Source organism: Anopheles merus, chromosome 2L, assembly GCF_017562075.2.
Source record: "Anopheles merus strain MAF chromosome 2L, AmerM5.1, whole genome shotgun sequence".
NCBI classification, from domain to species: Eukaryota; Metazoa; Arthropoda; class Insecta; order Diptera; family Culicidae; genus Anopheles; species Anopheles merus.
In genome coordinates, this window is record NC_054083.1 from 17358312 (window position 1) to 17376895 (window position 18584).

An 18584-nucleotide genomic window follows, 5' to 3' on the forward strand; every position below is an offset into this window, starting at 1 on the left:
ATTCTAATTATTTAGTTCTATGTACTGATTATTTTATGTTACAGTAATGCGATCAATTTAGATGTTGGTTTAGGGCGTTTACAGTATGTACACAGTGGTACAGTCGTCAACTCGTACGACGTAACAACATGCCCGTCTTGGGTTCAAGTCCCGAATAGACCGTGTCCTAATAGGACGTAGGACTGACTATCCTGCTATGGTAATAAATAAGTCACTGAAATCCAAGCTCACTTCACTAGTGGGTACTGGCAGGCCTTGACCGACAGCGGTTGTAGTGCCAACGATGAAGAAGATGATGTTGGTTATGATTTAGTTTGAAACTAATTTTAGAGAAATATTAATCTTTGGAAGGTTCACAACATCTATATAACAATGTAAATTTACTCCGTTATGATTTTTACATTTCTGTCGTAATTTACTGTACCAGCACTAGCAAATTGTTTGAAAAACGTTAAATTATCGAATTGTAGCTAATGATGTTAAATCTTAATAATTTTGAAGCCAAAATAGAATCCTTTTTCGATAGAAAATATTAAGATCTACGAACAACATATTTTTATCCCGATGTTTGTATGGCCTGCCTCCACTGTGCAATGGTTGCAATTGCACTTCCCTTTTAGAATTGTAAATAAAATTGGCCTTGAACTGAAAAAAAAACTAACACAGCTCGTCGGACCACACTTTTATCCGTAAAAGTAAGCCAAGAACACGCGTCAGAATCGTTGCATAGCGAATAACATCGATTGCGCACTGCAACACTGCCCCAACCTCGGTGTCACTTACAGCTTTCTTACAGCTGTGAAACGTGACTTTGGCAACGTGAAGAAATGCCATTTGAAATGATCATTATTCCGTCCAAAGAACAGTTTTTCTACGTCCGTGGACGGACAGAGGACGTTAGTTCATCAGTGAGGTAAACAGTCCAAGGCAAACTGTTGCCGAGCAGTGTGGAAACCGGTCGTATTATAACGAGCACAATAATAATAGAAGCTGGGGGAATCCGGCCGTGATAGGGAAACAGGAAATGCATTTTTACACAGAACGGGAACGGGAAGAAATGGACGCATACACGTGCCCCTGTTGCGTCACTTCATCTGACCAAGGTATAGTTGATTTGCCTTGGTAAAAGTTTATTGCACATCCACATTCGCATTCGTCATTGATCGTGCAGTTGCTGTTTTTTTTTTATTTCATTATAATCGATCACGTTTGTCCGAATGGATGGAAGCCATGTCTTGGCAATAGCCTTGATAAAATGTCACGTTTTCCATGCACTTTTGTGGCCAAAAAATATCAATAATTGGTAGATATTTCATAAAGTGATGTCATCGAGGTTGTCATTGCTTCTAAAATAAGAAACTAATTCTGATTTGTCAGATCATTCTTAGTCGGATGCTTTGATAACGAAGAAGAATAAAATCTTAAGAATGCACGCAATAGCATATTGACCGTACAAAAACATTTCATCAGCGTTGTGGGCGAAATGTGTTTTCCGTGCGTTTGTTTCCATTTATTTATTGATCCGATTTTGCGTCCCACGTTTCACGGTAGAGGACACGAATCGACTAGGGGTAAGGTAAGAAGTGGCGGAGGAAATGAAACAAAAAAAAACGAAACGGGAAGCACACAATCTTCCAGTCGACCGAAACGGAAGCACCTGCCGGTACTTCATCGTCACAGTTGGACGAAGCAATGATACGATTTGAGGAATGCGTTCCCTGCCTGCAAGGTCGGTTCTAACCCCGGTAAAAAGGTGGCCAGTTTTACGAATCGTTGCTTCCCGGAACGTTTTGGGAATCCTTTTTTCAGCGAAGCTTCGTACGTGTGTGTGCTAGTATTTGTAACCGGGTACCCCCGGGGAGCAGCTTCTTTTGGGCTGCTGGGGACAGACCGGCACATCGATCCGGGAAAGCTTCGCGGTTCAATGACAAATTGCGGACCTTTATTAATAGGGTATTAGAGGAAGAGTTAGAGAAGCAGTGGGTTAAAGGAAGGAATGGATTTGGCAGGGGCTTGTATTTTTACGCAGAATGGCTGTCGGAAGAAAAACAATGCAGAACAGAAAAGAATATGGTTCCGGTATACAGAAGGACCCTACCTGTAGGATTCCGTACTTCAGCTCGATGTCGAGGAACGTGTATTCTTTCGCGTGGGCTGGCCGGTTCGTGGCGACACTGTTCGGGCAGTGCTGACCGGAAGCTCCCGTGCTCGGTGGCCCTGTAATTGTTCCGCCAGCTTCCTGGCTCGCGGAAGCATGAAGAAATCGCGCAGCGTAGAAAGAAAGAGAAAGAAAACAGATTATTCGTAGGTGGAAAACGGCTGGCGGAAGTAATTGGCGGTCATATTGGAAAATCGAACTGCCGAAAGAAAGGCTTGATTTTTCGCCCTCGTTTCCCAGAAATCGTAGCTTTGCGAGATCGTATTTCGTTTCTTCCTTTGGGGATATTTGCAATAATGTTGCTCACGGTAGATGTATTGAGAAAATATTCCCAATTCAAGCAAAGAGATGTTTGCGCTAACGCACGATATTTGTAAAAGATTTCGAAAGTAGAACAAATATGGCGAAGCCCATGTGGTTGCGCAGTGATTATTGAGAAATTATCATTCCGCATCGTCCATGCGGGCATTCTCCACGGGTACACCTCGACTGATCAGTGGTTTTGATGGACAGGTTTCGAAGGACTACTGATTACGCTTGTTGCTCCACAAGGATCACCCACCTCCGTCCCGAGGCTTCAGTCGAGGTTTTGGTTGTTCGATCGGCTCTTTACATTGTTCCCCACAGGTAGGTCACGTTTTCTGCCCTTCGCCCAAGCAACGGACAATACAATCCGGGGAGTCTATTGATAGCCACGACCGTTGATGACGGTCGTTTAGAGCTTCGATAATGATCACCGATGTTGACGATAATGGCGCTAAGGTGATTCATGCCCGATCTATCGACCATCACATAAATCCACCCATAATGGTCACCCATGCCCACCGTGTCGCACCGGAGGTGGGAACCCGTGGCGCACAACAAGGAAGCAGACCGCAACCGTCAGGGCCTATGTGTACCAACCGGCAGGTGTGAAGGCATGGCGTGGCAATCGGAAATAGCATACCATTTGTCAAAATGCCTGCTGCCTCTTCCCGAAACCATCTAGCGAGACCATCCATTTAGCTTGTTTGCTGAACTCCATTGGGAATGTGTGTGTGTATGAGTATATGGGTTATGTTTGTGGTTTGAACGGTCTCCCCTGACGTCTCACCCGAAACCCGTAGATCTTTATCTGTAAGAACGATACCAATAATTGATACACCATAAAACCTCGTTGCCATAGGTTCAAGGGGTTTGTGCGGTCTTCTTCGGAGAAATCGAAGCACAATTCACCGCCAGTTGCGAGGGGTTTAGTGGCTGAGTTTGTGGTTGAATTGTTTACGTTGGACGGTGGCACCAACGGTCGATTGGTCCTGATTTGTCATTTTGGTCAGATGAAACCATCGCGGTGTAGGATGCAGCAGGAGGTGGAGATCGAATCACAAAAATAACGACATATTGAATGTTGTGGTTTTAAAAGCGATTTGACAACATGGAGTACCCAACGCTCGTTATTGTGAATGTGCAAACAATGTGCAATTGGTAACGATCTCAATATTCAATCTGCGGTTGAGTGAGGTTGAGTTTGAGTGATTTGTTCTTTCCATGGCTCAGGTGTATGCAATTGTTCACGTGGAGTGTGTTGAAGAGCAAATGACACGGGGCCACTCTTGTCAATATGAGTTTAATTGAATTGTATTACTTTATGCTCTTTTGTGAGATTTTTTTAGCCTTTTGATAGTATACTTCGTATTCATTTTTATAGACATGTGCTGTGTCATGAGTTTCCAATTTCGATACTTACAATTTGATAGGTCTAAAGCGATGTAACCTGTTTTATCTTCCTTCAATTAATACATTAACCTACTTTAATCGCTTTTCTACGAATAGCGTTCTGCTTTGTAGATCGTACTTCTTTAGACGATATTGCACATTGTGTGTATTGTAATGTACAGAAAAATGCTTTGAAGCATCCTTGTATCATGTATCTTGCATCTCTAGAGTAACTATTATCACAAACAATTTTGTAGCAGCTTAACGATTACTCAACTTCCAAGAAGGTCATGAAGATGGAATAATATGTTAATTCCAATTTCTTCAGTTTATCTTCCAAGATGCAAAGTTTAACAACGCGAAGACTTACAATGTGACGAAAGGCAACGAAAACAAAAAAAATGAAAACCAATAACAGCGGTTGATGTTTTATTAGACCATACGCCATCCTTCTCGTAGTTTTACAAGAGCGGTGAGCACAAAAATAGAAAATAAAAGCTACATTATGAAATCAAGAAGTTATGCTATACCTTTTTTACTTCATGACGTTTTTGTCTATCACTCGCGCCTTAGTTTAGTAAAAAAGTGTAACAAGTTTTCTACTGCTTCGTGATCCATAAAAATTTCGTACCACGAAAGGTTTTTTTTTTTGACTCAACTCAGACAGTTTATTATGCTATGTTATTCATGGTAGGTTTGAGGGTGAGGCTTAAACAATATGTTATGTCTTCAACTGAACTTTTTAATGAATCCATATAGTACTGCATTGTTTATTAATGACAAATAATTGTTAAACAAGTCAGCAAATGCAGCCAATGAAAGAACTCTACATTTTGAACCTAATTTAGTAGCACTAGCAAAATCTTAATGATTGGTTTTGTTTGTAATTACCCTTATTGCGTCCCGTAAACTTTCTTTCTCGGCCTAGTGAATTAAAACTGACATGGTTTTTAAAGCGGCTAACGTCAAAGAAAAAGGTCGGACTTTTATTCAAGAGTTGCAAATATGGTGCTAAAAACAGTCGTGCTTCAGCTAAGGGCGTGAGAAAGTGACGTTGCTCATCTTTGCGCTTTTACAGGGTTTTCCAAAAGAACTAAAGACCACGGAACACTTTGACGAATCTGCGGGAGTCAATCGCAAGACTGCGGAACGATACTTGAAAACGTTGACGATACCGGGATCTACGGATTTGCATCGCAAGACTATAGCCTAAATTTATAAAATTTCAAATTTTACGTTTTTTGAGTGTGCATCAATAATTCATTCGCTTACAAACAAATAAAAAGCCAGAAAAAGTGTGCCGCAGTCTTACGATACAAATTCCCAGATCCCGGTATCGTCAACGTTTTCAAGTATCGTTCCACAGTCTTGCGATTGACTCCTGCAGATTCGTCAAAGTGTTCCGCGATCTTGAGTTCTATCGGAAACCCCCTGTATCAACTCGGATAAGAGTGCCGAGAGCGGGAGAGAGAACTCACCCAACCATTTCCCTAGCCTAAGCCTGCGTCATTGCGCACAAGCTTTGATACAGCGCCATCTAATATTAATACTAACAAAACTGTTTACACTAACGCTTAGGTTCATCGAGTTTAACTGCTAAATGAAAAAAACGTAGGTTAGGTAAATTGGAGAGAGATTCCGGAACGATTGAAGGATACATGTTTTTCACAACTAAAGCAAAGTGAAAGATTAAAACAATCAGTTATAAATTTGATTGAACATCACAAGGATGGGAAGGGATCACGAGGATGAGGTGTAGAAAAACTATTTATAGAATTATAAATAGTTCAATCAACGGAATTTTTGAAGATTCTAACCTAGTGTTTTGAAAAAAAATTGACAAATTTATATTGTTCAATATGAACAAAAAATAAACTACTGCTATTAATTACTGTCACATGACTAAAATATCACTAAAAATCGAATTTCAATGTACTAATCACCAAAGAGTTTTTAAGAAAGTTTTAAGTTCAACTATCATACCCGCAAATTTAGTACCTAGGTTTATTTCGAATTTGAGTTGGGGAATAGTTATCAAAAAGAAAGTATTTGTATGACAAAAGTGGGTATTAAACAAAATTGTAATAAATTCAATAGTTGATGTACATTTGAAGTGCAGCTATGCATTGCGTTCTGTTACGTTAAGTACCTGTTTGATTGGAAAAACATCACTTAATATCCCTGTACTGTTCACCAACAACCCTACAGTTGATTTGATTTCAAACTAACAGTACTCATACGCTATTGCAAGTCATTCACATTCCTCGTGCACAAACACGATATCTTTAAGATATCAAACGAGAACACGCTTCAAGAGTGAAGACTTTGATGTATTGGCTTACTTAGCTCCATGTGACTGGCAACTTTCAGTCAAAATGCTTCTATACACAAACACAACAGCAATTGAGCAATCAATCACATCAAACGATGTCTTAATGTGTAATGGCGTTATTGTTGCTCCTTCTACCAATCTACACAATACAGGGAACAGGATTATCTAGGACGCTTCCCGGCATGGTGAAAATTATTACATTTAAACCATACCTTCTAACCAATTTTCCTGCAACGTGTTGAGCGTCCCGCCAGAACCCCGCTTTCCCAGAATGATGCAGCACTGCGAATAAAGGCACATTAGCATACGGTGCTGTAGCATGTGCTTGCATAAATGTAATCTGTTGGCTTTGGTGCGGAAAATGGTTTACTAGTTGCAGCAACGAACGGAGTCGGAGGATTTCGTGAGAAGTGTGTTGGTGTGCGGTATTGCTTTAAAAATTCATTACCCTTCGTCCGTCCGCCTCCCTGCACCTGGGCCCTAGGGCCCGGTAATGCAACTGTCGATCCTGACGCCTTGCGCATAAATGGGGGGGTAACAATCAAGCGCAAAGTGCACTCAGCGTAGCGAAGCATTCTTGCACCGTGCCCTGGACATGGTCTTGAGTCAGACCTGGTAAACCTGGTGCCGTTTGCTGAGGGAGGCGCGCGAACCTGCAGGTGGTTCTTAATTCCTTAAATAATCCTTCGTGTAGTCATCCGTGGAAACACGCCAAGGAGGCAAGGATTACAGCTCAGTCGGTGCAGCGCGCACGCTACAGGTGTGGCCCACGGTGCGGTTAGCTGCATCGCGTGCCACGTACTGGTGCGGCGGGTTTATGCAGCATGCCGACACGAATGCTCTCTTAGCTAACGGAGGTAGCTGCAAGAAAAGTATCACTTTCAACAAAGTACCATCAATGAGCCGCAAAGGTAATGAGCAGGGCACGCCGGGCGAGCGTACCCATTGTGTCCCTATCAATATCCCACCCAAGTGTACCCGTGTCTGGAAAAGCAGACAGCACCGATGTAAGGGCATGGTGTGGCTTGATAAATTTACCACCACACAAAGATGCCGAGATGCCCGAGACGTATGGTATGTGTGGTTTATGCATTACTGGAATGTACGTTTTTTTCCTCTCTCCACCGAACAGTGACATACTCCAACATTGCTGTGTGAAATGTTTACAGTACCGATACCGACGGGAAAATGATACAATCCAGGTGTTGGAATATGGACAAGATGGAAACTTTTGCAAAACATAGTTGAACAAGAGTCTCATAAAAATCAACAACAACACAGGGCAATATAGACGATGGTGGTAGTGCTCTAAACAACTTCAACCTGACAGCCAGTCACTTGCCCGGGTTGGATGGATACCGGGACACCATGAATGTACAGCATGGAATGTGCACTTTTCCATCAGTTTTCAAGTGGTAATAGTATCGCTACAAATGCTACATTCTTCTTCTTTCTTTTTTCTTTGCTACACCATACACGCGCATACAAGGGTTGACCGTTTTCATTGAAACATTACCCCCCTTTTGTATGGGTCATGGGTTGTTGAGTATTTGAAAGTACAGTCAAGCATTTCTCCCGTTCCTCGTATTTACAGTGGCCATTTACATACTTGACCGAAATGTTTTAGATTTGATGAGTATGTGGAATGAAATTGTTAAAAAAAAACAAACGCATTCACCTTCAAAGCGCTTTCACTTGATTCGGATTGGATCGATCGACCATTGAAGAAGAGTAGAGTGTCCTTGAGTGATAATTGCACGAAGAATGTAGAACGATAATGAATTTAATCTAGCGACGCTAGAACGTAGCGGCTAGCAATCAGAAAGGAGCGAAATGGAGCAGCTCCAATTAATTAGGAATTGCTGCTCGGCCATGCATCGGTGAGTGGGAATGGATCGATTTCTATTTTCGCCTAACGTTACCGAGCACGACCGTCCATTACTTTTGATGCTGCCTCCGGCTTGCCTGGTGCTGGTCATCCGAAGTCCCCGCCCAGCGGGATTCAGGTAGTAAAGTGTGGCCTAATGTTGCAGGGTTAAAGGTGTGGTACAGATTTTGGGAGCGCATGGTAGCGTTTCGATCGACTATATTCGTTATACAGACACACACACACCAACACGGACGGCTGACCACGGGAAGTGGAATGGCAGCATGGTGCTAGGCGGCTAGACGAACAAACCGGAAAGGCATCGAAATTAATGAGCCTACTACATGCATGCACTTGGGGAATTTCTGTGCCATTTGGTGCGCGTTCACCAGTTTCGGCAGCGGAAGGAGTCATTCCCCGCTGGCATTGGGGGGTTTGGACCGTTAGTTTGCACCGAATCCGGCTGGTAGGTAGACAGAGGCTGGCTGTGCGGAAACGAGTGAATTGCACCATTCGATGGAAGTGCTACGGATGTAATGTTTGGCTTTCGGTGCGGTTCGAGTGCTCGGTAATTTGGTTGACGAACGATATTCGATATTATTGCTGTAATTTTGCGCCTTGCCATAACAAGTGAAATTATTTATCGTTATGGTGTAGGCTGCACAGAGCACGCCCGTACGTGTGTCTGCACAATTTATTAAAATGAGCTCAGTTTTGTTTATGCTTTAGCAAACATGCATCAGCAAATTATATGATTAATGATATCTGTAACCAATAGTAAGATACGGGATTGGGCGCGATTACGATGTTTGTTATTTGTGAAACTTTAACATTTTTTCGTTTATAAAATCAGTATCAGAAAAACGAGTAGCAAAACGTAGTTATTGAATGTGTTTTGTGTAGTGTTTTGATGTTATTTTATTATAATTTTACAAACATTGGGGCTTTTTCCGTTTTAAGTTCGTAGGCTGAAATTTCAGCCTGTCAGCTATTTGCATCGTATAGCAGTTTTCCAGCAGCTATCAAAGTCAGTATGGTATACAGGTGGGCTTATTCCAAGGTGTATGAATTTAGAAGGCTGATTTTTATCGTTTCTGTTTCTGAATGAAGATTTCAAGAGTGTTTTGTGTATTCGTCAAACCTCGAGAAAGCAGCTTGTTTGAACAAAAGTTTTCACCCATCCTGATTTCACCAGATTTCTTGGGATAAATGTAAACACCACCATTGTTTGCCATTTTTCGAGCAGGTACTCGAATCTAATTTTAGTTTTGAGGCTAGAATAATCTAGACTGAAAATTGTAGAATAGTTTTATGTGTGGTTTTGTATGGAGTGTTTACATGATTACAGCCTCCAACTGTCAAACTCCATACAAAAAAACTAACTAGAATCGTGAAAGGCCCCATTATTTTGTCATATACTACATATGCACCGCCATGCATTAAAAAGCCATCTGTTTCAAGTGTTTATTTTTTTAAATTTATTAATGCTTTGTAAGCTGATTTAGGTCGCGGTTGATTCTTTTGTTAAAAGTAATGCTAATGCTCAGACATTAGCGTAGGTGTAGATGCCACGTGATGACACAGTATCATTCTAACGGCAAACGCAATAGCCGGCAAGTACGTTGCTCTTGGCTAATCGAATCTAAATGATGCCAACATGCGAGCACTTCCGTACTCGAGCACAAATTGCACTGGTTAAAATGATAACGCTGCTTCTTGATGTGATTTTAAGTATATTTTATTTTTCCAATGAGTGTTTGAATGATTTAAGATTTTGAGAATATTTAGTGTGCAAACGTAGATGATTGAAGTATATATCTTGTTGTTGGTTGAATTGTTTTAAACTTTTTTTCATCGAAAATAAAATTCAATTCTAACTAAATAACCTCTACATACAATTAACAAAAAAGGATAAAAAATTGTCTTCTGGAATCGCACAACCTTCGAAACTATCATGAAAAACGAAAGAGTAAGGCAATGAAAAGCTACCAATGAAATCCATAAGTCACTGAAAGCCAACTCCACAGGTACAGGCAAGGCCTTGACCGACAACAGCTCTTGAGCACAAAAAGAAGAATATATGATGGTGGTGTTTGGTTAATGAATTATTAATCAGGAAAACGTTATGTATCATACAATATTCTGTTTTTTTTGTTTTAAATTAAATTTTGCGTTGCTTTTCAAACATATTGATTTAGGTTGATTTATATCACTTCTGCCTCTGAATGAATAGTTTAAAAGTGTTTTTTGTATTTGTCAGGTTACCAGAGGTTTGCCTGTTTGAGCAAAAAATTTCACCCTCAGGTACTCGAATCTGATTTTAGATTTGAGGCTGAAAATCGCAGGCTAGTTTTGTGTGTGGTTTTGTATGGAGTGTTGACATGATTTTAGCCGATAAACTGTCAAACTGCACATAAAAAGCAAGCTAGTATCGTGAAAGGCCCCATTTTTAGCAGGGTTGCAAAACTGTATAACTCATAATAACAAAATATATTGATATTGCAATGGATGCATGGTTTTCGTTAACCAAAACGCTGCCAGCCGTTGCCAAAAACTCGAAACAAACACCGACCATGTTCAAAAATGCGCCGATTCGTGTTTCACCTAAAGCACTAATGCACCTGGCTGTTCCATTTCGGCTCTCGCAAACAACCTCGTGTTTAACTGTTTGTTTTGTTTCCCCACTCACTGGATAACGAATGCCGTCGTTCATCATAAAAAGCTCACCGGAACAGGGAGCAAACTTTTCCATCCTTAATGGTCAAATCGAAAGGGAGGAAATTTCCGGAGACATCCATCTATCGTTCCATCTATCCGGCCATCTATCGTGCGCTCATTAGCTTCATTATGCGAGTGAATAGTCATGAAAGGAAATGAGTTAGAACGAGATAATCACCGTTCCGCACGATTGTGTGGCCGGTGTCGTTCCGTGCTGGTCTCGGTCCATTACACCGGTAACAAAAGAAACACTCGAATTAATACCGCCCATCCTACTGCTCTCCCTTGCCATCCGGCGCAATCAGTAATGGAGCGAGCACTGAAAGAGTTTTCCTTATTGTTTACGCACCTCCGCTAAAATGTTGGGAGGCAACGTGGGAATGGCGTATTTTGCTGTAGCAAATAGGACTGGAATCTCTAGTTCGCAGCAGCAGCAGCAGCAGCAGCAACAGCGTGACAAACTATTGTCCGTAATGTACACTCATTTAAATAAATAAGAATGATAAATGTCCTTCAAGGTAAAACTCGCAGTTTTACTCTCAACAAGAAGCTTCTTGGTATTGTTCAACTCGTTAGTGAAGTCTGCTTACGCTGTCACAGGGAGTGATTCAGTTACAGTTTAACGACCCTAGGGTTGTAAAACAGTCGTCTCGCTCCAGCAAATCCAGTCAATTGTTATTAGGTGCAGCTTAAAATCAACATTGCTGCGGGATAATTGTAGAAAGTGTGATAAACTCGAAAGTCTTTGTTTCGTTTCGTGGAGAGTAAGTTATTTTTTTTTTGGCTCGCTTTAATCATCCCTACGCGGGCATTCGTTCATTGCACTGTAGCGGGCGACACTCAAGCCGTTTCTGGTTTTGTTGATCTCAAACAGTGTCATTGCAAACAACACAGCTTTACATCCCACTGGCGACGCTGAAACACGATAGCTTAACGGCTAGCAACAGTATCTGAGGTCACTTACCTGATAGGCCAGGATGTTGGCCAAGCTGGCGATGACGGGCTCGGTAGCGAATGAGAGGGTTTCCGAGCTTTCCTCGACCGTGTGCATGATCTGCAGTATCTGTGAAGTATACCGGGTGGGTGGAGAAAGTATGATAGGAAGGCATAAATATTAAACACAAACGCTTCCGGATGCACTCAGTTCCTGCCCGGTTCTCTGGTCGGCCAGCCAGAGTGTGCAACAGTAGCGTTGCAGCTTTGCTATTCAGTTTCACCCCTGCATACCTTGGGGTGCCGAAATCGTTCCAGCTGCTTTACCGATGCTCGCAAAATTTCCGTAACCGTCTCCTTCCGCTTTGGTTTGTGCAGCTTTTCGGCCGTCCGCTTTTCGAACACAAAGATCGAGCACTCCTGAAACGGGGCAGAAGCAAAAAAAAGACGGAACAGAATGAAGGTTTTTGTGTTGAATAAACGATGATGCTCATGTTTTAAGAGGATGCCAATAAATAGAGTTAACTGAGGAGAATATGCAAGCTTTGTATTACACAAGGAACGGCTTTGTGAAGGGATGAGTTACATAGGACTTCATAGTAATAGTGAATAATAAATAATGAAACAAAGATTAAAGTTCATTTAATATCTGTTTACTGAGCTCTAAGTAAAAAGGATGTACATTCTTTCCCCGAGTTAAGTGACACTTGAGTTTCGCAAATTTTTATTTTTGACAGTTCATATCTCAAATTAATACTTATCTCCATCAATTGTCAAATGAAAAAAAAATTGCAATTTTTCCAAAAGCTTTATATCACAAAAAAAACAGAAATAACCTAATTTTCTACACGAATTACAAAAATCATTATTAATTAAGTATATTTTGGCTTTAAAATGTGATATTCGACTTACGCGAAAATCCGAGTTACGCGAATGTTTCCGGAACGCATTATTCGCGTAACTCGGGGAAACATTGTATTTATCGAATAACCTGCTACCCTGAAGAATATACGATGTACGATGATTGATATTGATTCATCAAAATAGTTGCAGACGTAAAGTGTATTTCAAGACACCTGATCGGAGCCAATGAAAATATTGCTAAATATATACGTCGTGCGATGCTACCGTTAAATGGTTTAAATAACTTTGTTTTGAATCTTTAAATAATACGCCTCCTGAAATACTGCAGGCTGAGCAAGATTGAAAGTATAAACACACCGAACCATGAACGTCATCAAAATGTCGAACGAAAGCCATGCTTTCCATTCCTAAACATCTAAGCACGGGATTTCAAAGTACGTATTTCGAACATCGGTGTGCGTAGTTGCTAAATATAAGGCAGCGTAAAATATTCCAGGAAGCTGCTCGAAAGTAAGTCGATCCTGTTTGAAATTGTGTGCGCTCACTGGAGTGCGGTATTGCTTTAAATTCGTCAGCCAGAGCTCGTTGAGTCGTTGCAAAGATGGTAAGAGTTGTTTTTGTTTTTATAGCTGTCTTGAGCTAAAAATAGCATTTTTTTTATTCAGGAGTAACGGTCCAAAAAGGCCGTATTGCTTAAAAAAAACATTTAAATAGTAAAGAAAAACAATACCAAACTACCAATAAAGGTATAAAAAGATTTACGTAGTGTTTCACATACTGGTGAACGACATTACAGAACCATTTTTCCAAAAGCAACAGCTTTGGAAAAATATTTTTATATTAGAAAATTTAATGCTATAAACACTAGCTTCTACCTGGAACTTTTGAATTTTCTCGTTGAATTTGATATTAATCGGAAGTAAGTTTCTCTTTACAAACTATTTGAATAAAAATAATTAACGTTTTAAATCTAGTACAAAGTAAGCACTGTTTTGATACGTAATCGTACAAATATTTTACATTGCAGTGCTATGCATTGCTGCTCATGAATAGCATCTGCAGTGCAGTACCCGAAACGATCGCTGAAGTGCGTTTCGACTTTCAAGATCTATTATTTGCCACTCTAACTGATTTGCTTCGCTGATTTTTAGTCGCTTCGAACCATTTGACCGACGATTGATGGATCAACCTGCCATTAGTGGAACGATAACGGGTTTCCCCTACCATAGTGCATAGTGCATTACCAATGTGCATTCCAAGTGTGGCAAACCCGAGTAGGTTGGTCTCATCTTGACATAACATCAATGAATTTACAGATCCCCTTTCCAACCGCACCCCAACCCTCTCCACCGGGAAACGCATTTCTTGCGTTTAGTGAAACATTTTCCCGCTCGAAACTTGCCAACCAAGCAGCTTGAGACGCAATGTTCCGGACGATCGAACGAGCGAACGTCTTAGTACTGGGAGGGTTTGTGTACCACGTTTGCCGAGCGAACCGTCCAACTTTGGTGTCGCTTGTAAGCGCGGTGACAAATCACTATGCCGTGATTCTTTCTTGCCCTTTGCTCCATCTCACTCAATGGAGTGTTTGTCGTCGGTTTTTTTTTTGTTGTTGCCTTTTTTCTCTTCTACGTCAAACCAGCCATATCGTGCTGTCTGTCCCTGTCTTTCCCCACGTCGTACGCGAGCGAACATTCCAGGCGAGATTTTGCAGAAAGCGGTGGGTGTTACAAACACTTCCGCACGAATAATCAAATTCATTCCGTGGAAAATTGAATTTTATTTCTGTTTTATAGTGTTGAAATATTTGTTGCCTCTTTGAAAAGCGGCAGCATGGGTACCGAGCGGTGTGCAAACAAAAATAAAATACGCCAAACCATTACGGTACCGCAGTGAGGTTTATATGCTTTGCTGTTCACCTTCAACGGAGCAGCGGTGGTGGAAAGAAATCTTAGGCATCGTCAGCCGAGATTTGTTGCGTACGGCATGAATTTTAAATGGCCAACGAAATACGTTAAAATTTCGTGAACTGACACGTGTTTTGAGCATGGTGTATGTGTGTTTTCAAGTTTTTGTACAAGAAAAATCGTGCTGGAGGATAAGCATGAATTTTACCCAAATAATACAATTGATGTACGTACAGCTTCGCGCTGTAATCAATTCTTTTTATCACTTTCAACATTTGCACCAAAATCTAGGTTCCCTTTTAAAATTTTAACATTGCTGCCTTTTTTTTAAATTTACCCTGGTTTGCTTCCTCCTACTGGTGTACCCGAAAGTTCACCGCTATTTACTGTAACCGAAAAAAACGGGAAGAAAAACTCTAATCTGCTGGCGGATTAGCTTTGTGGCGCACAAATGCGCCGAGCCGAATTTGTTGAGCAAATAGTGGTTAAGGTTCGTACTGGTACCTTTTCCGGGGATTCTTCTTTCTTCCTCTCAATTCAAACATGCCTTTTTGCCCTTCAGCCATTTTTTGATTTCTTCCCATCACAAACATCCCCAAACAAGGGGGATAGATTTGCAGGATTTGAAATGAAATGGAATGAAAAAAGAAAAGCGACACCGGCAAAGGGATTTACCGTTTTGTTGATTGTCCGCGCTGATGTTTTCTTCTGGTTTCCCTAGAAACCGTGCCCAGCGTTACAGTTCGATGCGACCTTGGCAATATTTATGACCTGTAAAGTTTTGCGTCCCGAAAGCAGCACCGAGTTTAAAATGTGTTTGACTGACGTTTGTACGCTTCCGGGATTGCTGCCGCTTAAATCAACAATGATTTGTTCAATGGAAATCCTTGAACGAAAAGATAAAGTTTGCGCTTCCGATGAATTTCATCGGTTTGCCCAACGGCCGATGGACTAATATGGTTCGTGAATTTGCAAGAGCACATAATTATTTGCGTTCTGAGGAAAAACGCCCGATTTGATGGAGATGGTCATCAATAGATGGCAGTTTGATTGTAAAAATAGTATAAATAAACAGAGAAGAACACTCCTTGAGAACAAACTTTAATTTTGTTTCGCATCGAGAAACAAACCAATCAAAACGTAAGACAACATTGTGTAATAAATACAATGTTTGGATTGTTATTTTTGATCAATTAGTTTAAAAAAGTATTTAAGAATTAAGGATTTTATGTGAAATAATATGAAAATTGCAAAATAATGTCGAAGTTTGTACATAGTTTATCAGCCCGATACATCGATACTCGATTTACTGCCCTTTAACGTCCATTGATTATCCGCACTATACGTATGATGACTTTGATTTTTTTTTTCATTCAGCAAGCCGTAAGAAACGAAATCTATGACGAGACTGTTATTATGTCCCCGTTTAGCGTGTTCCGTGCCATCAGCTCGATGAACATGTTTTGCATTTTGCAGATGCAAATTATCGTCGGTCACCGTAGTAATTGCAATCGTCTACACCTTATCCGGGAGGCGTTTTGAGTGAATCAGCACGATATTGGCTTGACGGTGCTGCTCAATGGAGTGGGTTATCAATGAACAGCTTAAAAACAAATCCCCCTAGCACGACTTTTCGAGAATTTTAATGTTCTTAGACAAATTTTAAGGGGAAGCTAGTTTTTTTTACTCATTAAAATTATTATACTTTTTGTTCTGCAGTTACTATAACGTTTCATACATATTTCTAAGCCAATAAACAGACTCATTTTGCTGTATAATAAATCAAGCGAAACAACGCAAAACATCGCTTGTGCAACACAAAAAGTCATAAAACAAACAAACAAACAGAACTCTATCTCATAAGACCTAAATTATGTCCATTATCTAATAAAACTGCTGTTGAATGCATCAAAACAATCAGTCTTTTTATATGTAATATCGGATTAATACTGATGATTTGGAGTATAGAATAAAATCCAACAAATAATATATTTCACTTGCACAAAAAATTATCTAATATCGATTTAAAATATACTCATTTGTGACAAACCATGTTAAGCTTTTGTTGGGGCATTTGTTTGCTATCAGCATAAACTAGAATGTAAAGTAACATGGATGCTTCACATTCAAACATACTAAACATTTCAAATAGCTTTAAAGATAAACATTTTTATTCAAAAAGACAGTCCATAGACTGACACATCAGAGCTCGTGTTGTTTAAATAAACTTTCTTTAATTGTGCATTTGTCTTTATCCGATATTTTTAGTAATACAAACAAATATGTGTTATCCGTCCGAATCCCTACGAAACCGCACAAACGATCATCACAAATGTCATGCTGCTTCACGAGCAATGTTTCAAGCACTGTTAAAATGACAGTAAAAAATGAATATACAACGTCGATTAGCGTCAATTGTTAGCGCTAGCGCCTTTCTTACCATATCGGGGTGAGCACAATACTCTTCCTCAGCTCCCGGCAACCAACCGTTGCAACAATGGGTGCACGCACGCCAAAAAGGTAAATGCTTGCATATAAAAGTCGTATGAATAATGGATTACGGGCGGTATTAGTTACACGATCGCATAAACGGTAGAAAGCTGCCCCTGGACGCCCGTTACAATCGTTCGTTACTGGGCCGCCCTAGTTCGTTCGTTAGTTTGTTCGGTCGCACGCAAACAGGGGAAGAACAGCGAGGAAAAGCGATAAATATTATAACCGTGTGTGTGCGTGCTTTTCTTTGGCTCAAACGGAAGAAGCGGAAGCAGAAAAGAGAGAAAGATTTTCCCAAGTTTTTGCAAAGGAACGGTATTGTGTTGCCATCGCCGAAAGGGGAGAAGATTTTATGCTATTTGTGCTTTTTTACACTTCTGTCGTGCAAAAAAAAGAAGTGAATCTGAAGCGTTGAAACGTTGATGCGATCACTGATAGCGGACCACCCAGCAATGTCGTGGAAAGCGCGTAATGTGAAAAGGATTTTCCCACTCCGGAAGTGTTTGTGGATTGGCAGCCTGTTGCTGTTGAGCACTGGGCCGGGCCTACCGCCCGTAGAAGGGGTAATAATTTTCCCATCGCTCTTTCGTCTGTTAGCTTCGGTTTGGTGAAAAATCATTTGCTCTCCAGGCACCATTTAACGGGCATCTCCAGCCCAACCCACAACCCACAGGGAGCGACTATTTGTTGCTTGCTGTCGGTTTTATAATCGCTGCAAAACAAACCCTACCACGCATTTAAAGGGTTCAAATTTAACTTTCCAAGCGATTTTATCATTAAAATCTCTACTCTTTTTCTCCCTTTTTCTTCCTCCCTTTTTTCTCATGCACACACATACACAATAGAAAGCAACCGTAGAGCAGATGATGAAGTCGGGTGAAATGATACGGTCGGTTTGCCTGGGAAAAACCAAAGTCGCCGAGGAGCTGGTGAACGGATTGCGCGAGTCCAAGTTCGCGGACGTTAAGGAGCTTAAGTGTTACGTAAACTGCGTAATGGAAATGATGCAAACGGTCGGTATGGAACTTTCTTCCCCTTTCTCCCCATACCCTGAACCCACACTGACGCATCTGTTTCGTGCTATCGTGTTCTTTTTGTTGTAGATGAAGAAGGGAAAACTTAACTACGACGCATCGGTGAAGCAGATCGACACAATCATGCCGGACGAGCTGGCGGGCCCGATGCGGGCGGCGCTCGACATTTGCCGCACTGTGGCGGACGGCATTAAGAACAATTGCGATGCAGCGTACGTTTTGCTTCAGTGCCTGTCGAAAAACAATCCTAAATTTATTTTCCCGTAGCTGATGGCAAACAACACTTGTCGGTTAGGTTGCATTACGTTGGTACGTTAGTCGCCTCGGCGGTATGAACATGTTACTTTTTCACTGAATGTGAATTATTGCAACAAGTCAGTGGTGTCCTGTACAAATTTTGGTGTCCTTATTATACGCGAATAAATATTTTCAATAATTAAGAAAATAAATTTGAATTATAATTATCAAATACTTTTTTTATATTGTTTTTCAAATTAGTGTATTTTACGTTTAAACTTAAAATACATAAAAAAATTAAGTATATTGGCTGCCCTAGATTAAATATATCATTTGTTCAAAGACT

General features: G+C 40.7%; 2 protein-coding genes across 11 annotated transcripts in view; one reads left to right on the top strand and one right to left on the bottom strand.

The window, feature by feature from the left end:
- The window catches only part of LOC121594537 (SCY1-like protein 2), a 99338-nt gene that overhangs the window by 41179 nt on the left and 39575 nt on the right, over positions 1–18584 (bottom strand). For all 10 annotated transcript variants that reach the window (XR_006004991.1, XM_041917910.1, XM_041917913.1 and 7 more), the window contains exons 4-6: positions 11998–12123; positions 11735–11833; positions 2099–2239 (exon numbers count right to left, since the gene is read on the bottom strand). Coding sequence is in view for 9 of the 10 variants with exons in the window: in XM_041917910.1 (XP_041773844.1) it covers positions 2099–2239; positions 11735–11833; positions 11998–12123 (366 nt within the window). In the remaining variant the exon portion in view is untranslated. The remainder of the gene's footprint in view (positions 1–2098; positions 2240–11734; positions 11834–11997; positions 12124–18584) is intronic.
- LOC121594542 (general odorant-binding protein 72-like) lies at positions 17059–18436 on the top strand. The gene is made up of 3 exons (XM_041917917.1): positions 17059–17530; positions 17813–17980; positions 18071–18436. The coding sequence occupies exons 1-3, from the start codon at positions 17390–17392 to the stop codon at positions 18266–18268; spliced, it is 507 nt and encodes a 168-aa protein (XP_041773851.1). The 5' UTR covers positions 17059–17389; the 3' UTR covers positions 18269–18436.